At 36.2% G+C, this 27,829-nt stretch overlaps 2 protein-coding genes and 1 long non-coding RNA gene across 4 annotated transcripts; 2 read left to right on the forward strand and 1 right to left on the reverse strand.

Moving 5' to 3' along the window:
- Positions 1–1,568, forward strand: LOC115453143. Its single transcript, XR_003939543.1, has 3 exons — positions 1–162; positions 433–587; positions 1,422–1,568. It is a non-coding gene; the product is annotated as an uncharacterized LOC115453143 (long non-coding RNA).
- A 1,134-nt stretch (positions 1,569–2,702) lies between these two features.
- LOC115453142 (lysozyme) lies at positions 2,703–8,772 on the forward strand. The gene is made up of 4 exons (XM_030181796.1): positions 2,703–3,126; positions 3,446–3,622; positions 4,700–4,773; positions 8,605–8,772. The coding sequence occupies exons 1-4, from the start codon at positions 3,075–3,077 to the stop codon at positions 8,749–8,751; spliced, it is 450 nt and encodes a 149-aa protein (XP_030037656.1). The 5' UTR covers positions 2,703–3,074; the 3' UTR covers positions 8,752–8,772.
- Positions 8,773–10,242: 1,470 nt separating this feature from the next.
- LOC115453141 (low density lipoprotein receptor adapter protein 1) lies at positions 10,243–27,508 on the reverse strand. Of its 2 annotated transcripts, none has more exons than XM_030181794.2 (6): positions 27,329–27,508; positions 17,801–17,977; positions 16,987–17,092; positions 14,381–14,555; positions 13,574–13,633; positions 10,243–10,636 (listed from the first exon to the last, which is right to left on the reverse strand). In XM_030181794.2, the coding sequence occupies exons 1-6, from the start codon at positions 27,375–27,377 to the stop codon at positions 10,553–10,555; spliced, it is 651 nt and encodes a 216-aa protein (XP_030037654.1). In that variant the 5' UTR covers positions 27,378–27,508; the 3' UTR covers positions 10,243–10,552. The 2 variants fall into 2 exon arrangements, with proteins under 2 accessions (XP_030037654.1, XP_030037655.1); XM_030181795.2 differs by lacking the exon at positions 27,329–27,508 and adding an exon at positions 20,907–21,046.
- Between the last annotated feature and the right edge of the window lie 321 nt (positions 27,509–27,829).

Consider the following 27,829-nt stretch of genomic DNA (forward strand, 5'->3'; position numbering starts at 1 on the left):
TCAGTTGTACCTACAGAAGACGACCGAGAGAATATAATTGTTATAAATTCAATAAGTATAATCACTTAGTTTAGAATAATGATATTTCTGGAGCGTTGAATTTTAGTTCTTATTGCATGTGCTATAAACATTGATTAGAATATGACAAGTAAAGACTTTTTGGTGAGTAACCGCTATTGTCAATAAATGATCCCGATCGCTTTTTTCGATTATCGCGATAATGCACTAATTAGAACAAAGATTCTTTTTGACAAGCTTACAAATGAGTTATTTTGATTGGTTAATTCTCAAAGTCGGATTGAAGATTGAAATTGGGTTCGTTTACTAAAATAGCTCTATAACGAATATATATGTTTGGCGTGTTTATTAATTGTTCTTTATATACTTTAGTCATCAATAATTGAACGCAAAATAATAATATTTATTTTTCAGAATAATCCCCATCATTATAATGAAATATCTATTTTGGATGCTGTTGGCTTTGGGCGTGTTAAAAACAGAATGCTTTCCGGAGCAAAGCTTTTCATTATATTGCCTTAGAAATCTCCACCATCTCATTGATATTGCGTGCAATGTCAATTCGGAAGGTAAGGAAATTAACATTAGATCAACATTATTTACAAAATTAATCATTAAAGAACTCCTTCATCCAGTTTCGAAGTGAAACAACCCGGTTTCGACGTTAAACTTGTAAAAAAATTCAACATATTCATTTTTTTTTTATCACAAATTTTTATTTGTTAATTTGTCAACGTTACAACAAAATGACTTTGTAGGAACTAGGAATCTATAGATCTTTAAATATAAAACAATAGGTAAGTAATTAGTCAAGTTTTAAATTTAAACTATTTTTCGGATTTTATCGCGATATGTAAAATAGTTAAATTTTGATGTCTAAAATTCGCGTAAACATAAGAAATCATTGTCAAGTTTTGCAAATTAGTCACGTAGTAGTTTTTTTTTGTGTCGGACGCATGCGATCTTGAGTCTTCGAGTTTCCAATTGATTAATATAGTATTTTTATGAAGCAATTCTTCTATATTATAATATCGATTGCTTGGAAACAAGGTAGTGTAGTATCATGGCGTCGGGTTTATACTGCTTTTGCTGATGGTAGGATATATTATATATCCGCCCAGATAGCGACCACCGAACACAAGATATTAAAATCCGTCATAGTGAACCACATAATTGTGTCGCGTTCCGGGATCAGCCTGTATATATCCAGTTCCAAAACGCCGATATAATTGTGTCGACTGTCAAGGGGTAATCATCTGTCATTAGTCGACATTCTATTGGAAACTAAACCACTTACCATCAGGTGCAGCGAGGCCACTTTATCGTGCCAATATAAAAAATAAACTACGATAATTTGACTGTCTGCGCGTAGTCTAAAATATAATTTTATATCTACTTTTTAGGTGACAACTCCGCAGATATTTACAAATCCATCCGGAGCTACCCTGAAGACTGTTCGAGAGCTTACACGTTGGAACAATTAATGGAGTATTGTTAAATTAATAAAGCAATGACTTGTAAAAGAATCAAATAAACAGATATATATAAAACACTTTTATTTAATAACAGTTATTGTTTAACAACATATAGAGTTATCTCCGACTTCATTTCCACTTAAAAAATATTAAACCATTGAAACAAAACAAATAATTTACACTATAAAGGGGTCACGGTAAAACCAAACCGGCGAAATGAACTTTATATACTTATCAGTATATACATTAAAAACTGTTTTTGTATAATAGATAAACATTATTGAATGACCATGACCACGGGTATTTCCGAAAAGTATTGTAGTTTAATGCCACCGGATCCAAAAGCGTCTCTGCTTAAGAAGAAAAACAAAACAGGCTTAGTACCTAATGGATTCTATGCGACGCACCAAATTCTGAGTAGATCTGATAATTACTTTATTATGGAGGTTGTCCGAATATTTATTTATACAAACAAAACACACATCAAGCCTTTATCTCAGAAAGGGTAGGCAGCGGTGCTACTAGGGCACCCACTTTTCGCTATGTGTGTTCCGTCCCATGATGTGTAGCGGTGAGCCTATCGCCATATCGGGCATTAATTCCAGAATCGGAGCTGGTATTGAATAGGAAAATTAGTTTTAGGATACGATGAGGCTGGCTTATCATGTAGATCATAAGCCTCTAAGATTATATATAAAATATAATGAAGATTTCAAATATATTTCACTTACGTCGACTTTTTTTTTGTGTTTATTTGTTTTTAAAGACGCAAAATCTTTTACAGTACCAACAACCTGACTCAATCAAAGTGCTTGCAACTATCGCACTCAGTCAGATTACAGGGGACCCAAATATACCCTCACCATAGGTAGGTAGGATAGCCTTACCTTACCTAAATGACATCTAAGATCTCTTTCATTTTATTTATGAAATTAATGAGAGTTACTTCCCAAGTATACCCTCACCTTATTCTTTCCTTCAAGATTCTCATGACATCTAAGATCTCTCTCACATCATTTATGAAATTAACGAGAGTTACTTACCACATCCTAGTTAATCCTTTGCCCCTCTGCTATAAAAAACTAAATATAATTCCATAATCAAACCGTATACAAAAAGAGGCAAGTACTTACACGTAACGAACATAGTCTCTCATCTCAACCGCAAAATAATCAAAGTCCTAAACAAACGAACAGGATGTTGTACAAACGGACGTGATATTTTGTGATATAAATCACGAAGTAGAAGGAGCTAAATATAATTTATTCGGTATAACCTCGGCAATGATTCCATTACAAGCGAACTGTTCGGAATCGTGATAATTGTATATTAGTTCGTTAGAAAGGGCGGTCGCATCACCGACGGCTTATTAGTTTTTGCTAAGTTTTTTGCGTAACTAGTTCCTTGAACGGATGACACAATACGTATTGAATACATCTTATATTTGTAGTCTATTAGTCAGTATTAGCAAAACTAAAGGATTATTGTTATCGATGACATTCCGTGAGGTTATCGAAATGTTCCTGCGAGATTGTGAATTATAATACTTATTCCTAAGAAAACAAGTGTCATTCTGGGAGAATGTTGGTCGTTTATATATCTTTGCTCCTGTATGCTGTGTCTACAACGACAGGTATGTGTATTTTTTCATTAGTGCGGTCTTTATCGTGTTTGCGAAGATAAAAATATTTTGTAGATCTTATGATCTGCAGTAGAATATTTGGAACATAGAAAAATCTTTCCATTTTTATTGCAAGGACAACAATAAATATTTTTAGACCTTGTAGAAATTCTGTGGTTATCCAAAAATCTCTTTTCTATGGACAATAATAATATGTTTAGCTTGAATTTTATTCGTTACGTTCGGTTTTTTTTCAATTTATTTATCGTAAATCCCGCCAAAAGAAACAAAGTTTCAAGATCTAATTGCTGTATAACCCGACCAATTTCAGGTGCGCGCATTTCCAATCTAAACGAGACGTGCATCCGTTGTCTATGTCACGTGGCCGGGTGTGATTTGTCGCACAAATGCAGTGGAGGATATTGCGGACCCTTCTACATATCCAGGGTTTACTGGGTGGATGCAGGCAAACCCACATTACCTGACGATGATCCAGAAAGACAAGAAGGTAAGTGGTTTATTCTGCATAAATGTATCATCTATTGTTTTACAAAGCACTTTGCAAGCTTGCAAAGAACATGACCTTTTGTAAGGTATCGCAACAGACAGCAAAAAAAAATATTTATTTAACTCACAAAAAGTATACATAATCAATAATTAACTTTCTTAAGTTTTAACGCAATGAAATTTGCATAACATTTTGACCATGCTCGTCTAGGAAATTAAGAACGTAATTACCAAGCAACACTTAAATTTTCCCGGGTAAATCGCTAACGGTAGGCAAGACCGTCGCCAGCCGATGGCCCAGGGCGGGGCAAGTCGATATGGGAAATGAGAAAAAAGTATGAATTGTGGGTAAAATCGAGAGCACATGTTCCTCCCCCACTACCCCCTCTGCCGTTTTAACAACAACGTATAGTAGAGCGTAATTAAGCATACGGAATATTAGGAATGGAATTGGTGAATTAATTTGTGTTTTAGAACCTCTAGCTGCCCACCCCCCTGCCCGCCCTTGTCGGCGCCTTTGAGGGTAGGTACTCACTACCTAGCCGGAGGTCCCTGGCATGACATCTACGTAGATAATTATGCCATATATTCAAATTCATCAGAGAATTAATATTTTTTTATCGGATCTCGGTCTCAACAAAGTATTTTAACGGATCTGGTTTTGATCTAAGTGGCTTCACTGCATCTTGTGTTAAGTGAAATGATGCCCAAAGAAAATCTTGATTTAGTGATTGCTCAATTAATTCTTAAGTAATAAATAACGTATTACCCCCTTATTCATAAACGTTTTTTTATCTAAGGACGGAGTAGAGCTGTGATAACAAGCTTGTTTCTCAGTGCCCAACATCACTGAGAAATAGACATAGGGCCGTTGTGAGTGGTTATTATTGTTGTATTTCAATATTAGCCAATCACAACGGCCCTACGTCTACGCACTGTGAAGACTGCCATGCCGTCAGCACTGAGAAACAGACTTGTTATCACAGCCTTACTCGGTCGTTAGATAAAAAACGTCTTTGAATAAGGGGGTTAGTGTTTTCGAATAAATAATTACCTTATAATACTTAATTATTTCCAGCATTCGAAGACTGTGCCAGAGATTACAACTGTTCTATTAAGATCGTCGAGAGCTACATGACAAAATATGGAAAGGTAAACAGATAAAAAATTTATAATATTTTGGTCAAACTAAACACGAATATTTTTTAATCCTTATAAGGGTGTTTCATAAATTGATAACATAGTAGTTATCCTTTTCAACTTCGACTGTCTTAGTGGCGAAGTTGTTTTGGATAATAATTACGTCGTACACTGGAGGTTCGATCCCGATCAGCACTATGACATATACTTCTTCAAACGTGGTTTAAAAAAATGGTATGCAGCGGCTGGACTGTGCCACTGGCATTACCTATGTCTATGGGCACACGTGACCCCATACTATCATGTGGGCTGTTAACTCATCTGCCTTCAGAGGAAAAAAAAAACTATTTTTGGGTTTTACTTTTACGAAATACTAGTTAAGAGTTTGCAAATAATATACCTAAAAAATTACAGTTGACTTGCCCCTCTTACAAGAATCCTAACATAACTGGCGAGATGTATGTGTTACGCACCTGTTCATACTACTAAAACGGAACATTGAAATAAAACTAAAAACTATTTAAACGGATTTTATCGCGGTTTTTTATATTATTATTTTCTCCCGACGTTTCGAAGACTTTGCAGCCTTCATGGTCACGGGGGGGACTGAGGTGTTGTTCATCCGTAAAGTCAAAGTTACAATATCTAACTACATGTATCAAATATACAACTGTTTAAAATTTTTATCTGTTGACGGTCCGATCTACGCAGAATGAGCTCACAGTGTCTTGAGGTCTGGCAGCCGGTCTTTTGGGATCCGATTTAATTAAATGTAGAACAGGATCCCAGGCTTGTGCAAGCTTCCAACCATCTTCCCTATTGAAATTTGGGTGTTTTTTAATTTCAATAGCCTCGCGAATCATCCTAGGAAGGAATCGGTGTTCTTTGGCAAGGATTTGTGGCTTGTCTAATCGCAAATAATGATTGGAGCCTCCTTCAGAATGTTCAGCGTCTGCAGACTTCGTAGAGCGTCGGTGTTTCACGTCAACTGTATGTTCTTTTACGCGGGTCCCTATATTTCTTTTTGTTTGTCCTATATAAGAGAGGCCACAGTTGCAGTCTATCTTGTATACACCCGGTTCTTGCAGAGGTATATGGCACTTGACAGGTGGTAAAAATGACTAATCTTCTTAGGCGGCTTGAAATAGGTTTTATTGAAGCACGCTTCAGGATGTAGCCAATCTTGTCGGTGACTCCTCTCACATATGGTAGTACAACCGGAACACGTTCAACTGTGGCTGGTTTCACTCGGTCTCTGTGACGGCGGCGTGGAATTTGGAGCTTGTTGTCTCGCAGTACTTGCTTGACATGTTGTAGCTCAGCGGCCAGGTGTTTCTCATCACAGATTCCTCGTGCTCTCTGAAACAATGATTTGCCCACGGTAGCTAACTGTTTTGGATGGTGGTGAGATTCACCGTTCAGATATTTATCAGTATGGGTCTGTTTCCGATACACAGTATGACTTAAGGTCTGATCAGGATTACGAATGACTAAAACATCCAAGAAAGCAAGAGATTTGTTGTGTTCTAACTCCATAGTGAATTGGATTTTATTATTGATGGAGTTAAGGTGATTTATAAATGCAGATACTTTGTCCGATGGTAAAATTGTGAAAGTATCATCTACGTACCGTTTGTAAAACCTTGGAGAGACCGGTGATGTTGTCAGGGCTGTCTCCTCGAAGTCCTCCATGAATATATCGGCGACTACCGGAGATACAGGGGGAGCCCATCGCTACACCCTCTACTTGTACATAGAACTGATCATTCCACAACATATAGCCAGATGTAAGGCAGTGTTGGAGTAGTTCTGCATATTCCACAGGTATGTTATTATCTACTAACTTCTTAGACACAATTTTGATGGAATCTTGTAATGGTAAGCTCGTGAAGAGAGACTGGACATCAAAACTGACCATTGTTTCATTGTCAGCTAACTGTAGGTGTTTAATGTCGCTGACAAATTGGTATGAATCCTTCACAGATGCTCTAGTGTTTCCTCTGAGGGGTGAAAGCACTTTTGCTACGTGCTGAGCCAATCTGTAGGTTGGTGTGTCGATCTGTCGATATGCAGAACTACTCCAACACTGCCTTACATCTGGCTATATGTTGTGGAATGATCAGTTCTATGTACAAGTAGAGGGTGTAGCGATGGGCTCCCCTGTATCTCCGATAGTCGCCGATATATTCATGGAGGACTTCGAGGAGACAGCCCTGACAACATCACCGGTCTCTCCAAGGTTTTACAAACGGTACGTAGATGATACTTTCACAATTTTACCATCGGACAAAGTATCTGCATTTTAAATCACCTTAACTCCATAAATAATAAAATCCAATTCACTATGGAGTTAGAACACAACAAATCTCTTGCTTTCTTGGATGTTTTAGTCATTCGTAATCCTGATCAGACCTTAAGTCATACTATGTATCGGAAACAGACCCATACTGATAAATATCTGAACGGTGAATCTCACCACCATCCAAAACAGTTAGCTACCGTGGGCAAATCATTGTTTCAGAGAGCACGAGGAATCTGTGATGAGAAACACCTGGCCGCTGAGCTACAACATGTCAAGCAAGTACTGCGAGACAACAAGCTCCAAATTCCACGCCGCCGTCACAGAGACCGAGTGAAACCAGCCACAGTTGAACGTGTTCCGGTTGTACTACCATATGTGAGAGGAGTCACCGACAAGATTGGCTACATCCCGAAGCGTGCTTCAATAAAACCTATTTCAAGCCGCCTAAGAAGATTAGTCAATTTTTACCACCCGTCAAGTGCCATATACCTCTGCAAGAACCGGGTGTATACAAGATAGACTGCAACTGTGGCCTCTTATACAGGACAAACAAAAAGAAATATAGGGACCCGCGTAAAAGAACATATAGCTGACGTGAAACACCGACGCTCTACGAAGTCTGCAGTCGCTGAACATTCTGAAGGAGGCTCCAATCATTATTTGCGATTAGACAAGCCACAAATCCTTGCCAAAGAACACCGATTCCTACCTAGGATGATTCGCGAGGCTATTGAAATTAAAAACACCCAAATTTCAATAGGGAAGATGGTTGGAAGCTTGCACAAGCCTGGGATCCTGTTCTACATTTAATTAAATCGGATCCCAAAAGACCGGCTGCCAGACCTCAAGACACTGTGAGCTCATTCTGCGTAGATCGGACCGTCAACAGATAAAAATTTTTAAAAGTTGTATATTTGAAAAATGTAGGTAGATATTGTAACTTTGACTTTACGGATGAACAACACCTCAGTCCCCCCCGTGACCATGAAGGCTGCAAAGTCTTCGAAACGTCGGGAGAAAATAATAATATAAAAAACCGCGATAAAATCCGTTTAAATAGTTTTTAGTTTTATTTCAATGTCTAACATTCGCGTAAACATAAGAAATTACTAAAACGGAAATTCAAAGAAGGCAGTCACCGGATGTTGAGACGTTCCCGCCCTCACATCCATCACTGCAACTCCTAAAAACGGGAATCAGCAGTGCCACATATTTTATGACACCGAGCGGTGAACCTCGGCATCTCTCAGGGAACACCAATTTGTCCTGCAACGAAATATTCGATTAGGAAGGTTTTGGAAATATTTTTTCTATTCAGTCACCGGATAGTGTGATCATCGCCACCCATCTGTTTCGAGACAGGCTTTAGTAAAACTGATTCCTCAATGAATAATAGGTATCTGTTGGAAATATTTTTTACTATTCAGTCACCGGATAGTGTAATCATCGCCACCCATCGTTTTCAAAACAGTCTTAAGTGAAACTGGTTCCTCCATAAATTATAGATACTTACTTCTAATACTTAGATTTTATTTTTCCAGGACTGCAATGGCGACGGTGTGACCAATTGCTATGATTTTATGATGATCAACTATCACGGAGGGCGCGCGTGCTCCGACCCTCTGTTCCTCACCGCTCATGGCAGGAGATGGCTGTCACGTTACCAACAATGTAGATTTGAGGAATAATTACAACCTTTTTACTGAGAATTTGGTCATTTTCATTAATAAAAAAAAATAATTTATTCATAATGATTTTTATGTATTTTAAAAACATATTACAGTTATATTTTAAAGACGTTTTCGATATTGTTTGCTTCAAGAAATGTCATATTTTCGGAGAAAGAAAGTAAGTCTAATATTTATATTAACTATTTTCCATAATATTGATATCTTACGCATAAATTAATCATGTCATCAGCTTTTTGGAAACAAAGATAGTTACTGAACTCAGCTTCCTCAAAACTTTCAACCTCAGCTTTATATTAATAGTCTTCAATTAAAATCCAATTAGAAGGAAGCAGAACTAGTATGTTTTATTGACGTAGGCGTCCTACATCAGCAAATGGACTACTTACAAACAGATTGCAAAGGGTGACCTCAGACTCCCGAATACTGGCAGCAGAGCGATAAATGCATAGCTATCAAACAGGACGGCATAATTTTGTCGCCAAGTGAGGTATATTGAATCTCTCGTTATAACTCTATCTGAACGCTTCTACACCAAACATCAGATACAGTGCTATAGCCCTGCTTATATACAAAAATGTCAATATACCAGCGAGCATATTGCATTCAATAGGGGACCGTCCTGTGTTTGATTTTGTACATTATTCTATATGTAATGGTTAATAATACGAAAAAGAAACCCTTCTGCGAAAACTGCATTAAAATTAATTAAAAAATGAGCCAGTAATTCATATTCTAAATATTACTATGTGCGGAAGTGGGCGCGAAATAGGGATATCGCTTCATCTCTTTCTTTCACACGCGCCGTAATGCCCGATGACGTCACACGTGGGTATTGCGCCTCTTTTCTGTTTCTTGTTACTTACCCCTTCTACCAAAATTGAAAGATTTATAACTTGTTAATTTTTTACCGGATTTAACTAATTCTTTCTGTATTATAATTTATATAACGTAAATATTTGATAATAATAAATAACAGAATTGAGTCCAGTCCCCTATTGTAGATCGCAGTGTGCGGATTAATAATAATTAAACATAAAATAGAAATCTTTATTAAGTCCATAACATCAGTCAATCAACACTTACTCAAATAATATATAACTTTACCACTTAACCTAAGATACACTGACAAATAAAACGTATGTCATATTTTACATTATTACTTACATGCATTATATTTGAAAGTATTGGATATGTTTATTTTGTACTTAAACCTTAAAATAATATAACTCAATAAACAATAAAAAAATATGTTAAAATTATTATGTATATAATATCAAATTATATCTTGTTCATATTGATTTCTTGTTTACGCGAATATTGGTCATTAAAATAAAAATATTTTTCGGATTTATCGCGGTTTTTATGTTAAAATTTTCTCTTAAGGCTTCGGAGACTATGCAGCCTTTGTAGTCCAGCCTCGTGATTGAAATCCGAAAAATAGTCTCATTTTAATGTCTTGTTCATATGGTTCTTTAAAAAAAATTAAAGTTTTTTAAAAAATCCTTTATTTTTTTTAAACATTCAAAAGTCTAAAATGGTCTCGTTTTCCAATTATTATCATTCAAGATGTACGACAGTCAAAACTGAATGCTTCTTGATTACTGACGTTGACACAAAGACATTCCATATTCATTGATTTTTAATTCATACACTCAGCGTAACCATAATTTGATACTCAATATTTAAAATTTTACAATTATCAATAATTATTTATCTTTCAACAGCTTACGACAAACTTAAAATAAAACTATAGCTACGTTATTGACTCCTATACAAATAACAATGAATGATGTAGAGTTCAAGTAAAACTGACAAGCGGGGCGGGTGATGACTGCCAGTCTTCAGAATCGATTTCCTCGTCCGATTCTTCTTGAAACTGAACCTTAAATCATAAATATAAAAACACATGAATAATTCATAATGAGTCCACTTTGCTGTGACGAGAAGTGGAAAAATATAGTGCCAACTTCTGACTACATTTCTATATTATTAATTGCATTGAGGCTTAAGGCTAAAGAGAGACACATCAGGTTCACAGCTCGGTGTTATAAAATGCCTTCCACCGCTAAACCTGGCATACAGGAGTTCCAGCGGTGGGTAAAATCTGGCTAGCAAAATCCAACATATACACGGAAAGGCAGTTATAGCCTACACTATGCTCATCAGCATGAGGCATTAGTTATTATATGAACTGTAGGTTGTGAGACAAGACCAAATTGTATGAGATTTATTAATACGGTATTCTTTGTGCAAGTAGATCCGCCAGGGAGAGTTAAAGGTATATAGCGGGTCATAAAAATGGAGCCAAATCCTAGCAGAGTTTAGATTATAAAGAAAACTTGCAGAAATTCTCGCAAGCAATTTTTACCGTTTCACTGTGATGGAAAACTTCTACATTTTTTTACGCTTGCAGGGCTTACACGAAGTTGCAGATGTATAGAATTATTGAAAAATTGCTGCTAGTGAAAACGCATCTAAAAGTTCTTGTGCAATATATTGCTACGTGGACTTGCTTATCCAAACTTAGCAATAGTCGAAAACTGCTTTCTCAGCAGCCACAATTTTTTCGCAATACCGCCAGTTGTTGGTAAAATGATTTAAGTGGTTGCTACTGCATGTCTTGCTGCACCCGAGAAGCAAAGAGAATTGCCAAAGACAAACCATATATATTTATAATTATAAAGTTAATGCCTAGCAAATATTTACACAATTTAGGTCTTAAATGATAGTCGCAAGACTCGAGCACTCCAAGGCCAATAAAAGGTTAACTAAAGCAGTAATGTGCTCCAAGTTATATGAACTTACAATGACCCGTTCTACTTTCATGCCGGGCTTGCCGTATGGGAAAAGTCAAGGTTTTTATCCACCATAATCTAACAAAATTCTTTACGCGACTAATTGTTTGATTATTTTTTTGCTTTGAATGACGAGACGAGCTTGCCGTTCGCTTGATGGTAAGCGATACGACTGCCCACAAACAGTAGAAACACTATCCAATACCTCGAATTACAAAGAAGGTATTGTTTAGTATTAACGCGACTAATTGTTGGATTATTTTTTTTTTTATTATTATTTTAACTAGCGACCCGCCCCGGCTTCGCACGGGTGCAATATTTCTCCACTATTTAATGGATGTTATTATACATATAAACCTTCCTCTTGAATTACTCTATCTATTAAAAAAACCGCATCAAAATCCGTTGCGTAGTTTTAAAGATTTAAGCATACAAAGGTAGGGACAGAGAAAGCGACTCAGAAGCCCCGCGCACCGAAGGACGCCCTCGGCGTCTACGCCAGCGTGAGGCCAACTACACACACTGCCGTCCAACTCGGGGGTTAACCGACAAATGTGCAAAGATGCACAGAAATGCACTAGGGCGGACAGCCCCCTGCTGCCCGCCGACGACCCCCTTCGTGGCCCCTATTAGTCGCCTCTTACGACAGGCAGGGGATACCGTGGTGGAATTCTCCAAATGCCCCCATTCCACAGGGCGGGCATATGAGAGACCTACCACCAGTTAACCTAATCTATGCTAGAAACGAACGTCTAATAGTATTAAATAGACACGTAGCGTAGGTGTCGCCAGTTGCCACACCAACAATGCCCAATCCATAGTATGGAAAAATAAAGGCACGGATTCATGCAACGAAGATTCCTACTAACAGACTTTTAAATATTAAAAACCTGATAATAAAGCCATCTGACCTATATGAGTAAAATTTCAAATAGATACTTACGCCCTTATTCATAGACGTTTTTTATCTAAGGACAGAGCATTGCTGTGATAACAAATCTGTTTCTCAGTGCTGACGGCATGGCAGCCTTCGCAGTGCGTAGACGTAGGGCCGTTGTGATTGGCTAATATTAACATACAACTTGAATCTAGTTGGCTGTCAAATAAACAACACTGAACAAACAGCAAGCTGCCAAATGAACAAGGCTGTGAAACAGACTTGTTATCACAGCAATGCTCCGTCCTTACATAAATAACGTCTAGGGGGTTTATATACTGAACTAGTTAATGATCCAAGCTTAAGATATCATTCAAGAGCGTGTACTCAGCTGAGTCGGTGCTATTAAATAAAAAGTCCAGTGACAAAATCTGTCACATATTGGGACTTAAGCTATATTACAGTATGAGCTTATGTAATACGGACATATATTGAATAGCGACCATCTTAAGATTTAACAGTCTCAGAAGATGTCATACTTCAAGCGGTAACTGAGTAGTATTAAATTATAGGTGCCTAAATTTTATTATGTTTGGATGGCTTACAGCTATCAATAACCAACATATATGTGACGACAAATATATACGATAAAATTATTGGACAAAGACAATAAGACACCTTTCAATAATGGAAAGCTATATTTAATTAAAGAATCCGTCTAAGCCAAATTTTGGTCACGCCAGCCAATCTCAACGGAGACCACTCAGTACGAGTTATAATGCACAAATGTGGGGGCAATACATAGATGCACTCTCTGTAGGTACAGATAGTCCGATGGGAAGGCAATCCAACATGACCAGAGAGAGATCAGACGCAGGGCCAACGGCTTTACTTGCTTTCTGAGGCACGGAAGTATCACACCGCCAATTTCCTAACTCAGAGCTACGGCTGAATAATTTTTAATATGGAAGAAGCCAGTCACAATTATTTTCGACCGGACCCGGAATTCGAACCCAGGACTGAATTCAAAACTTGTGCAAGAACTATCTCTTCCTCTAGATATCTAGACATACGTACTTACATATACCACGTACTGGTATTTAATTATATTTTTTTCACTGGTGTATTTATGTATTATTCAACTTACCCAAGGTGCTGATCGTTTCCCGTCCGATTGGAAAGAACTACTCTGATTTGATTGCCATTCCTGAAAATTATAAATAAATAATTCAGAACATGTGATGTTTCTTACTAACAAATTGCTGGATAAAAGTCAACTCTATTGTTTTATATTTAGAGGTGACACAGTTTGGTATTAATTGCATTGTATTTGTCTTCAAGTATGTTGGTAAAAATGTGGCGACCCTTTGCTGTAGGTACTTAAATACATTTAAGCTGAAAAAACGTAAGAATTTTAGCTAAATTCTTCATAGTGCTAGGTTTAGTTGCTATTATCAGTGGCAAAGGGTAAAATTTTCCGAAAAGGAACCCGACACAACATATAGGTACTAATATACAAAGTGCGCTTTACTCAAGTCCCTAAATTTTTGTTAAAAATGAACATCTGTTTAAAGGTGTTCATGCGAAATCCATTCGATTTGACACAAGCCTCACGCTTAATGTATATAGTAATTATGTAGATAAATAACAAAACAACTCCATTTTATCATAACGCGACTGAAGCCGTTAAAAAATTAGCCACTTTAGAGAAAACAACGTTTGAACTTTAAGTATACCGCCGTTTAATAGGCTTCGATTCTGTTATATATCGTAACGATACCGGAGCCACCACTATTTTATAAGGGATTTAATGGAGCGTAAATAAAACATGTCCGACTCGATGACAAATCCAAAAAAGAAGAGACAGCCCGCTTAGGGCGGGCCATACACGCTTTATTGACAAATAAAGGCATATACACATGATACATTACAGATTCTCTTTTTGAAACCATACCTGAAACGCATCATTGAACGCGTGCGCCAGTGACAGCGCGAGCGCACGCGCGTGCTTCCTCCGCGTGCAGACAAACACGTGCACGACATGCGACTCGCCCGCCCCGCTGCCACTCTTGCCTTCCACTACCGCCAGTACACGGGCGTTCGCCGCGTCCGCAGAACAGTACGAAATCCTGTAAAAAGTAAAGAAAAATGGAAACATTTTTTTTATTGTTTCTGTTAAATTGTACCTAAAGCAATGTTATGGCTGCCCACGGACGCTGTTTATTTGTTGTCAAGAATCATTAGTTGCTTCAGCGCCTTCAGTATAGAGGTTGTGCCAAAATGATTTTCTACAATCAAAATTCGATTATATTTGACCCAAAACGAATTAACCCTAATAGAATGAAAAAAAAAATGTATTATATGAGAATGACATATCCTACGATAAATCTATCGGTTGGATATATCATTCTCATACATAAAGTAAATGTTAACTATTGTAGTACATAGGCATCTTGGCGTTTATCATGAATACTAGTGTAGGGTTTCTCAGTAATAAATTGACAGCTTTTGCACGATGACTGACATAAAAAAATCATCTCTTATGCAATGGGATTACGTAAAAGATACAGACGAGACAAGCATTCTGGATTACGAATTTCAAGTAATTATAATATCAGTATTATAAACTGTAGGTAAGCATACCCACGGCCGGCCACTGCCCTATACCACAAACAATATTATGCTAATATTGCAATAAAGATATTATTAGTACGAACTTCCTTGCAAAAGAATGTATTGAGTAAACATTATGCCGATACTTAGCAACATTGTCGGGAAAAAATATTATCATTTCATTATAGGTAAGTAATTAACAAACCAAGTACGTGTTATCGCAATAAATAAATGTCACATTATTATAAAAAATGTGCAATGGATAGGTAGCGCCTGGACTTATGAGTCATTGACTTCGCAGCCGATACTCGGTAGCCAGGGGAGAGATTCTCACACAATCGACATTTTTCTAACAGCCGTTTTATTACAACCCTAATTTAAATCTTCGTTCCGCTTGAATCTCACAAAGCGGGTAAATAAATTATTTTGATTGGTCCATTTTAGTGTGGATCGAAAAAAACGATTATCATTGTTTCCTTTTGTTTACGCGAATGTTAGACATTCAAATTAAATTAGACGAAAACAACACGGTTTTATTCAGGTATAAAAAAAAAAAAAGTTTTCGACTAATTTAATATGTCTCGCGTCAGTTTTAATAATATTATTCAAATTAAACTTTTTTTAGGATGTTATCGCGGTTTTTTTTATTTTAATATTCTTCCAACGTTTCGAAGGCTTTGCGGTCTTCGTGGTCACGGCGGGGTCTGTTGTTAAATTAAAAAACCGTGATAAAAACCTAAATTGTTTAATTTTAATATCATTGTTTACGTGAGGTAAAAGATGTATTGTCTATATAGAGTGTTAACTAATGTGAGTTGCTTACTCGCCAATCAAGTCAATTACGGCGGCCTTTTTGAAATCAAATGTACTCAGGCTGATCGCGGAACGCACCACAGTTACGTGGGTCACTATGGCGGGTTTTACCATCTGATGATATCATACCACCAGTAAAATAAAGAAATTGGCATTCATCGTATAAAAACAGCTACCTTATTATTTCGGCAAAGGAACATTTGTTTCATCCCAGTGTTCATGCAAATTTTATACGCGTCATTCATACTACTATGTTTTCGAGATGTAGCCAGAAATGTCTAGCGCGTCAAAATTACCCCCCAGAGAAACTTAATATTTATAAAATCGTTTATCAGTCGGCCTACATAATCCATTCAGTCTGGGACTGTCACTCCATCACGGACAGGAATTCAGGCAAGAAAAATTTATCTGGGCAGAATCGGGACACTTTTTTAACATTATAAAAATAAGTTGATTTTTTTTAAAAGCCATCAAACAAGCTATTGGCGATTAGGTATAGATCAAGCATGGCCTTAGCCGGCAGTGGCGTATGTTGTAATTTTCCAAAAGGGAACCCAACACAACATAAAGATACTAATATACATAAATGCAGTCTGCAAAACATTAAATGAAAATTAGATTTTACATAAGTTACGAAAGGGAAGCCGGCAGGAAGGTTATATGGACCCTTAGCCACTGTAAGCCAGAGTTATTTTCCCGATCGAAATCCTCTCAGTAACAGAAGAGAGCGTGGTTCTATTTTAAATATTTTACTTATTATCCTTTAGAAGCTAATAAAGTATAAGCGGCGATAGCCTAGTTGGGTGTGAAACGGTCTGCCGAGACGAATGTCCACGGGTTCAAATCTCAAGAGCACACACCTCTCACTTTTCTAAAAAATGATGTGTATTCCTTGTGAATTATCGCTATCTTTAACGGTGACGGAAAGTATCGTAAGGAAACCTGCATACCTGAGAAGTTCTCAATAGGAATTCGAGGGTGTGTGAAGTTTACCAATTCGCACAAGACCAGTGTGGTGGACTAAGGCCTAATCCCTCTCAGTAGTAGAGGAGGCCCGTGCCCAGCAATGGGATAGTATATAATACAGGGCTGATATTATTATTATTTCTTTAAAATATTGGATATATTTTTTACCTGTAAATGGAGACGCTCATGACATTTTCTTGTGAGTCTGCGTCGGTAACGACGATGCCTTTTGGGCTGATGTCCAGATTGACCCTCTGTAGTTTTTTATTTGAAGCTGAAATATTTAAATACAAGGAAAAATCATTTTAGATACTTATTCGTTAAGTTTCTATTTAGATTGTGTAATCCTGACAGGCTTTTTTTGTTAGGTAGGTACGTATAATTCTTCACGGTAAAGAATCTAAAAAGGGCTTATTTTAACATAACGTAATTTTAGCGTAACTGAATTCTAATTGGTGATTTAATCGTGCAAATTAATAATATTTAATTACAGTTTGTTAAAAATGCAGAAACAATAGTACAAATATAAGTTTCGTAATGAGTGGCTTACAGATAGCTATTTAGTTCTTGGAATATGTTTCACGGGATTTTGACGAATTTGTTACTTGAGTTGGAAAAGAAAAATTATTGTTGGCAGCACCGGATGATATTTTTTTTTATTGTTTTGGATTACGAGACGAGCTTGCCGTTCGCCTGATGGTAAGATCGCGATACGACCGCCCATAAACAGTAGAACACCATCCAACAACTTGAATTACAATGTATTGTTTGGTATTCCACTGCGCCATTCTGAGACGTTAGATGTTAAGTCTCATTATGTCCAGTAGTTACACTGGCTACAATGTCCTTCAAACCGGAACACAACAGTGACTACGCGCTGCTGCTTGGCGGTAGAAATAGACATTACGGTGGTACCTACCCAGAGGAACTCTCACATATGAGAAACCTACAACCACTAAAACCAACTCTGTTTAATACTAACATTTGGCTGAGTTTAAAGCCGCGCGCACAGCAATAGCGGTAGCGGGGGCGGAAGCGGCCCGCTCTACAGGCGTCGCCCCCGCATAGCGCACGTCCATCTGCTCCCTGCTAGAGTCGCGAGCCTCGCGCCACCAGCCCTCGCCTTCGCACTCCGCTAGCGCCCACTCCTCACAAAGTTCTAGAGAGTATTATACAAGAAAATCATCATATATTTAATCGTATTTAAAAAAAACGGTTTCATCCGTTTGAGATTTGTGAACTATTACTCAGAAATTCACACGTTTAACTTTTTTTTTTTTTTTTTGAGTTTACAACCAATCTTACCTATTACGCGTCAGGGGCTAATCAAAACGGAAGAAAGATTGAATCCAATGAAGATAATTCATAAATTGTTGTCGCAGTCAAGATATTTATAGACATTTGTTGAATCTATGGAATCCTAAATATTCAATATAAGTGCGAGGTACTTTTAAATATAAGAAATTGTTTAGTTTCTTAGCTATTTAAAAATGTATGTATATTCTTAAGATCTTAATCTAGAGAAATACCAAAGTATTGTATTGATCCAAGGTATATTATGACTGCCTCGTTGGCGTAGTTGTACTGCATGCGCGGTACGGCAGCGCTCTGAGGTTCTGGGTTCGAATCCCGGGTCGGGCAAAGTGATATTTGGGTTTTTCTGCTCAATATTAGCCCGGAGTCTGGAATTTATGCCCGATATGGCGATAGGCTCGCCCCCTATCACATCCTGGGACGGAACACACTCGGCGAAAAGTGGGGTGCCTTGGTTGCACCTCTGCATACCCCTTCGGGGATAAATGCGTGATGATGTGTGTGTGTGTATATTATGTATCGAGGTCAGGAAAAGAATAAAGAGTTAGATTATAATTATATCAATCATTAGATTATTCCTAATTCATCAAACGCTGATAAATCAAAATATTACGCACCTACATCGTAAATCGACTAAATTATTTTTAATTGATCGCATTTCTAAAACAATTTCCTCAATATACTCATTAATTACTATCTGTTAAATGCGAAACAATCAAAGTGCAATTAAAAAGGAAGGCGATAAGTTCGTCCTGCTACAACGCATTTAAGTCGCAGTTTCAAAACGGATTCAAATAGTCCGCAACGCACATGTGCTTCCTTTCGACGTACTGATAAAGTTTGATTATATCGCGAATTTTACGCAGTTTGTTGCACATAGCTACTTTAGAAACTGATGCAATGCGAAATACTAAGTCGATCGCGATAGTAGTACCCATGATATCTATTTCCGTGGGCGAGAAGTGTTTTAGAAAAAAAAAATACAGGCCTACGGCAAACAAATCCGAGAAGAAAGGAATGCCATTATATGCAACATAAAAACGTACTTATCTCTATAATAAAAATTGCTTTTAACCTAACGAATCTGTCATTTAACACTAGTGAAATAGGCCATGAGATATATAATTTTTGTCTTATCAATATTTTGTCTACCGTATGACTTGCATCTTGAAATGTGTTTAAATCGTCTCGCCTATAGACGATCCATATATTAACCCTACCCTATAAAAATGGAAATATATCTATTCTTAATATGACACGAATAAATGCGGTTTACGCGCCCTTAACCCATTTTTTCGGGGACGGCTTGATAACTAAAGTCGGCTACTTTTACACGAGAAGATGAACTTTGGATATAAGCAGCGATAAAACTAAGGAATTCTGTAGTAACTTTATTTTGGGTCATTGATGAGTTGTTCGGCGTGTCTACTTAAACACGGAATATAAAAAAAATATATCTTTAAAAATGAAAAATTACAGGGTCATTTTGACATGGCGTTACTAAATGAAGCCACATACTTATCTCCTTCTAAATAACGATTTACAATGAGTTATTCGAACCGTAGATGTACAATAATATATGAAAAGTAATTTTAATTTAACATGTCCTAACGCTACTCTAAAAGAAATCGTCGTAGCGGCAACATCACACTTTCAGTCAGAAATACACTCACGCATACGCCATATTCGCAATAAAATACAAAATGATCAAAAACCTCTCAGTGAAAATATTTGTTTCCATGAATTATTTTTGGCATAATGATAGTAGACGTAAAATCGAGTATGTGGTTTCATTTATTATAGCAATCTAAAAATGATCCTGTACAGTACCTACAGATTTAAAATAACTTTGTCAAAAAGATGGATATTTTACAAAAAAAATAGGTACTCGGTTAAACACTAGCAGTGCCACCATTGTTAATTTTCACAAAATATTATTTAATATCGTATATATAATATTTTTACATCTCTATAAATTAAGTGCAAAAGTAACTAGATAAAAATTGCGCTCTTTTCCCGCGCACAGATATGGACACTTATAAAACGGACGTTGTCGCCGGCGTCGAGCGATAATTTCGCGAGTGCAACCTGTGGTGCAACTAAAGGATAATTTTCTTGAAGCTCACACCCATTAGTGTCATTACAAACTAGCACAGGAAAACTGCGAACTGACAAATTGCAAATTGCACCAAACCTGATCACTTAATGATAGCTACTACGTATATTTACGTAATGAAAAAGGAAACTAGACAGTTGATAATACGAATTAAATTAAATCCTTTTATCCCGCACTACACCATATGGTGGAAGGTCTAAACCCTCACCGTAATAAACGAGATCCGTGCAAGCAGTAAGAAAGTATATTATACAGGGCAAATATATATATATTTTTTATTGTTTTGATTGACGAGATGAGCTTGTCGTTCGCCTGATGGTAAGCGATACGACCGCTCACAAACAGTAGAAACATCATTCAACACCTTGAATTACCAAGTATTTTTTGGTATTCCACTGCGCTCGCCATCCTGAGACATAGGTGTTAGGTCTTATTATGTCCAGTAGTAGTTACACTGGCTACAATGTCCTTCAAACCGGAACACAACAGTGGCTACACACTGCTGCTTGACGGCAAAAAGAGACATTGCGGTGGTACCTACCCAGGCGGACTCTCACATATGAGAGACCTACCACGATATTATAATGATGTCAATTCAAATAAAATAACGTTATACTATACGTATAAGTACTTTACGTCTCTCAGCTATTAGTCTTACCCATTCAAGTGTCCCAAAAACCAGTTGATAAAGCCGAGCTTCTAATAAATGTCCTCGCGCTGGTAATTCGACGGGTTATCAACGACTACAATATAACGTAACCACTTATGAATGATTGCACCAAATAAATTAATCTGTATATAGCGCGAAAATGTAATTAGGTACAAAATACTCATAAACTGTATTATCTGGATGTTTCTAGAATTCAAGACTTATTCTCATATTTATTGAGGAAAATGTAACAATAAAAAGTGACAACATTTCATTGAATGTTGAATGGATTCCATCGAATATCTTATCAAACCAACGCTACCAAAATTTGCAGTAAGATTGTTTTGTTTTCATAAATTATTTTAATTGTCTTTGATATCAATCAACGAGTCGCGGCAATTTTCAAAACAAAAACATGAACATTAGTTATTTACGAATTTATTTATATTTGAATAGGCCAATATGCAGTAAAAGTATTAACGTAATAAATAAATTAGGCTAATGAAATCTAAGTTTTCAGCTTATATCTTTTACGAAAACACAAGAACTACCACTCTACCCTAGAAAAAGTGATAAAGAAATCAATTAAAGATCCCAAACAATATTTGAACGAAAGTTTGTTTACATAAACATAAAATGCGTCAAACACGAAGGTCTCGGCTTCAATATTTGCAAACAGAAGCACATTTATCTGCACCGACCGCAATTAGACTGGCCATTACGATATCTCGTTATCTAGGCCAGACTATCGATAGTGTAAGTAGGTCGTAGGTCATTATTAGGCGCAATAGACTGTACCGATGGGATCTGTGATTGTTAATCTCGGAATAGTTGCCGCGTTTATCAATGATTTTGCGCAGCTCTGACCGCGTGAAAAAGATTTTCCGGAAAAAAAAATCTCGCTTTATATTTTCCCGGGATAAAAAGCTGTAAAGTCTCTGTAAAGTACTCAGGAATAATGTCTTTTTATTAGTGAAAAAAATTCGTATATAATTTCTGAGATGAGCTTGTTCAAACAAACTCTTCAGCTTTGTATATTTGAATAATACACGTGCGAGTGGTGACTTGTGGTTACGGAATATGATCTGGAGGCTATATCACGCTGACATCCGCTGTTGTTGATTGAATATCTTCTAATATAATCTTAATGATTTCTTATCTTTACGTGAATGTTAGACAATGCTAGACTTTACGCGAATTAACTGACAGTCACGCCCCGTGACCATGAAGGCTGCAAAGTCTTCGAAACGAAAGGTCGGGAGAAAAGTAAAATATTAAAACCGCGTAAAAATCTGAATAATAGTTTAATTGTAGTATATAATCTTACTTCGATATATAATTAAGATAGTGAAGGTTTAGGATGTTTTAGAAAGGTATAAATTACCAAATTTGGATGCCTTAAAATTTAAATGCAAAGGTAGACCATGGCGGATTTTTCACGCTGGCAGTACCAGCACATTGAATATATCAAATGTATATCATCTTTTAAGTTAGATTACCAAATCCACTACCCATCCGATTCAATATTCTCGTGAATTAATAAAAAATTAAGAAGCTTCTTCGTGCTATTTATGTAGGTATTCTGGAAAAGCATGCACTATTAAAGCGAGAGAGTAAGATTTTTTAGTACGTCTATAATAAGGATGTTATTCTTCACACCAATCATCAACTTATAAAAAGTAACAATACGTTTAAACGTTTAAAACAATAATCACATAACAAATCTAAAGAAGTACTTAATCATACTGGGGCATAGCATTTCTATATTCAGAATGGAATTGGAAAAAACACATACTTGGTTCAAGGAAGTTTCGTTCCTGTAATACGTTTTCCTTTGACGCGTAATTCATAATATTATGTTAATAATATCCCCACTGACGCACTTTTGGATGTTTGTAACGACTATGAGCAACATGCGCATCAAGTTTATGAATGAATAAACAAATTATTATACGATCCTATAATAAAATTAGTAAAGAAACGAAACCACTATCGTCTGACATAAATTTAAAATCTTTATAAAATCTTTTCATGCATAAATATAATATTAAATAATCTTTATACAATTTAATTGATTAAATTGTAAAATACTACTACATATTATAAATTTTAAAAAAAATAATATAACGATAAAACATCGTGGTATATTAATTCATGGATGGTATGCCTTGTTAGAAAACATATCTTCGGTCACTTTAACTCATTAACTATGTAAAAAATGATTTTACTTTTTATGCTTATTTTTATAAATGTGACGAAATCTAGAACATGTAGGGCCAAATCCGGGTTTACCGTGTAGAAAACTTTTTATCTCGGAAAAGACCACAACGGAAAACACTTTTACAGATATTACTTATATAAATATGAAAATAATTCTACCTCTGTTACAATTTTACAGCTGACACCAAAGTGTAGAGAGTGATTTTATCCCAAAAAATCTATTTCAAGCAACACCTACTGATTACTGTTTACATTTATCACAACTAATAGTTTGCTGCCTCACCTATTGTCTCCTTCCTATAATATTGGGTGCTACTTGTGGAAATGACCACTAGGAAGTGCACAGTAATTCTCTAGATTTTTTTTGACTCCACTGCGCACACGAGATTTAGTGGACTTTGTTCTTAATGCTAGGATAAAAATCTGTATATATAAAAATGAATCCCTATTTCCCTTGGTGACGCCATCACGCGTGAACGGCTGGACCGATTTCACATTTTTTTTTTTGTTGAGTTTGTTATTGTCAGGAGAAGTAATGAAAGAAAAAAAATATGAAAGAAAAATTAAGGAAGTTGAGCGGAACGTTAGAAAATTTAAGAAAAGTTAATTTCAGCGATTGACAGAATGCGCGCTACAAATTCATAGTTAAGACGGGACAACGTCTGTCGAATCAGCTAGTCAATAGATACATAATGATTTATGTGTACGCGAAAGTTAGACATTGAAATAAAAGTATATTTCGGATTTCATCGCGGTTTTTTTTTATATTATAATGCTCTCCAAATATCTCAATGACTGCAGCCTTCATGGTCACGGGGGGACTGAGGTGTTGGACGTCCCAAAAGTCAAAGTTACAATATCTACCTACATTTTACAATTATACAAAATTTATAATTCTTTTGCTGTTGACCTTCCGATTTGCGTAGAATGAATTCGGTATTTATTTTTAATAAATACGGATATAATAACCACAAGTAAACTCCACCATTTAAAAAAATAGCGTAACTCAATAGGTTACGTATAGTTAGTATCTACCACGTTACCAATATGATTTTAATATACAATATTGTTTTGTATCCGTTCAAATCGCATAGAAACAAGTATTTCCAATTATTTTATGTAAGTGTATCATAAAACTTAAGATCCAAAGAATAAGAAGTACAAAGTAAGGATGGGAAAATAGATTTCTAGAATTATTGTGCCTAGTCGATAATCGACAGGCAGAGGCGTAACTAGGGGGGAGCTGGAGGGGCCATGCATAAGGACCGTGGAAGGGACATGAAAAGAATCCGCGCTGACGCCGACACTGAAATAAGGAGCGGCAAATTTTCGGTCGGCCCCAAGCCACAAAAACCCACGCTACGTGGATTTGCCGTTTACTTATATGCCGTAAATTGTTAAAAGCCGATAATCAATTTTATGAAAAAGCATGTAAATTTATTGCACCCATTTCACATTAGAACTTTCTCGTTGTTTTTGCAGTGTGCAGTTAACTCTATACAGATAAGCTCGTCTATTTAGAAGGAATGCTGCTGTACTGTCGACGAGACGTGATCTCCATTCGATCACAATCTTGTAATTAAGTAATTTATCACCTTTAGAGAAATGTTAAGTTTCTTTCTAGAATCTGGACGCAATATCTAATCTGATTGGAGAAATTACCTGTTAATTTATTATTTTAAAACAACGATTAAACTTGCTCTTTAATGTAAACATACTGACACGAGTTATTTTGAATTATTGGTTTAATCGAAGCTGCGGATCAGGATTCGAGATCTTAGGTTCGATTTTCAGATCGGACGGTTGGCACGCTTCGTATGCATTTCTCTACCGCCATATACCCAGAACTAGATCTACCAGAAAGCATTAACGTAAGGTGGGCCGTAAAAAATTGCGAAATAAGTAAGTACTTTCTACAAGGAATTCAAAATTGTATCATGCCGATACTTTATTAGAAGGTTAAGCAAAAGGTGACTCGACTAAATAGCCTCGGTAGCGTAGTTGTATTGCGTGCGCTTTACCGCTCCGAGGTCTATCGTTCGAAGTCTAAGTCCAAGTCCGGCAGTTATATAGAGTACTTCTGCTCAGTATCAGCCCAAAGTCTGAGATTTATGTCCGATATGGCGGAAGGCTTGAATTCTATCACTTCATGGGACGGAATACAAATGGCGTAAATTGGATGCTCTACTCGCACCTCTGCCTGCCTCATCGAGGATTAAGGCGTGATGTGTGTTTGTTTTATCCTTTCGCTCAGCATGTCGTATGTGACAGTTGTGTATTCATATTTCCTAAAAGCAAAATCGGGTCAAAGTACAGAAACACTCTACATTCATATGTCCTAATGAGGTATTCTATTCATGTGTCCAACATTTCCGATATGTGTCGATTTACACAAAAATGTCCGTCCGTAAAAATAAGGTCTGCAAAGAGAGATCTTCACGGACAAGGTGTTGTTTTTGTGATGCTCAGCCGCGCCCCAGAAGAAACTAACGCGTAAATACGGACATCAAGATTGTTGCAGCTTATAAAGCTAGTTTTTAGGGTTCCGCCGCCAATCAAGGTCTTAACGATCAGTTCTCTCGATTGCTTTCCAAAAATGGTAATACTCCACATGCTGTTAAGTTAAGGAAGTGTTTTTGTTTTTTGTAAAGATTTAACAAAAGTTTTGTTAGTTATTAAGTGTACTAAAGTCAAGAACTTTACTACAAAAGGTAAATAAATACATAAGGTCTGGATTCAAGATTAAGGAGATAAAAAATCTGCAGCATAATATTGCTTTAGTTCATATTCTTGCATGCATCAGAATGACGGTCGGGGGATTATAATACGAAAGCTTCACTGCCTAAGCCACACCTAAGTATGAACTATGTACATAGTATAGATACTATTTAATAAAATCATTACTATATCTAAGTATAAACTGTGTACCTCTTATACTTTCTAATAAAATCATTCAGTTTAATTTAATTAAGTATACTCATATGTCATAAAGTATACCTTTACTGTTTTTGGAATCATTTAGGTACTTACCTATCATTTTCTATTATTTCCCAATACAATATTCAACCGTGTTTAATTCATCGGTTATCCATAATATTAAAGGTTTTAGAAAGTCAAGATTTGAAAAACCCATAAACGCTAAAAACTGGTCTAGTGAAAAACTAAATGTCAATCAATCCGTAAGCATTCTTAAATTATTATACAATAGTGAGTAAACTAGAATCTTCATTATTATACGGAATCACGCGCGTCTACGTATGTTGGAGTGTTGCTTTAGCTTAACAAACTTTTTATTCCGTCAGGTATTCCGTATAGGGCACAGCGAGAGCTCCTAATTCCAAAGTAATTAGAGGGAAACTTGCAACCGGACATTAAATCATACTACTAGGTCTACATAACTTATGGTATTTCGAAAACAATTATTTGGATTGAAATAACCACAAAAAAAGAGAACGCTATTCTTTGTATATTAAAAGCTAAGGAAACTACCAATTTGAACATCACAGCCGTAATCTAAAATGCTATAAGGGTTATAAGTGCGTTAAAGATCTTTAAGAAAACGTAATGAAAAATACCAAAAACATTGTTCGTGGGGTTTTTTTGGGTCACCGGTAAATTAACTCAAAGTATCAAACTTTACAGCAAACCTGCCACTACACGTCAGTTTTAGATAAAGCCTTAAATATCCTAAATTTCAAATAATCGTTAACCTGTGTGGATATATAGACTTACGTATACTTGCAAAAAATATATTAAAAAGTTAGAGGTTTTTAGTTATAGAAGTTATAGGAAGGCAATTTTAATATAAACTTTTTTTATAAAAATGTAGGTACGTAAGTACAATATTGTTTTAAAAAAAACATTCGAATATATTGAACAGAGAATATTTAAAAAGAAAAAAGTAAACCCTCTTCCCAGCAATTAGGCAGTAAAATGAATAAAATTTCGTATATTTCTGTAATATTCTTAACTGAAACAAGGGCACGGAGAATTTTGCGGACAACCTAAAAGTATCTGCGTAAAGTATGCAAACTACTTACTACAATTTACTTACAAGGTAAGTGAGTAATTGTCATTTGTTTTTAATAATAACGTACCTCCCTATAGTTTAATTTACAACTGATATAAAAATTCAAAATCTTTTCCATCAAGTTAAAAACTCGTTTCAATTCAAACAACTTACTAATAATTATTACACAAAAAATACTTACTTTTGTGCTTCGAATGGTTCTTCCACATTTTTCTCAATAAAGTAGTCATGTCGATATCGTACACGAATGTTTTAATAGTAATAAAATGCAACGTTTCCCGCGCGACGTTCCTGTTGAACTGCGCGCGCCGCGGCACCAACCCTTGTGATATGGAGGGCACGCGAGATGAATGTACACGATATGCGATGTAACTATAATATTTTATTGTTTACGTAAGTCATAAATGTATCTAAGTACTAGACGTAATGTGCTCCGTAAGTATTGATGTATTCTATGATTTTTTTAAGTAGATCTATACCTACTGTAACTGATACTTTACTTAACTAGATAATATTATGTGCAAAGGTAATTAAATTATTAGGCTCAATATTAATTAAGTATTTAATTAAATCACGATCCGTAATTTTTCAGATAAAATTCAAATTGGTAAATATGCTTATTTAGTTAGTGGGGATAAGTCGGGCCAAGATAAGGTTCAATTCAGCTTAAGTTGTGTCATCG

Source organism: Manduca sexta, chromosome 10 (genome assembly GCF_014839805.1).
Source record: "Manduca sexta isolate Smith_Timp_Sample1 chromosome 10, JHU_Msex_v1.0, whole genome shotgun sequence".
Lineage (NCBI taxonomy): Eukaryota > Metazoa > Arthropoda > Insecta > Lepidoptera > Sphingidae > Manduca > Manduca sexta.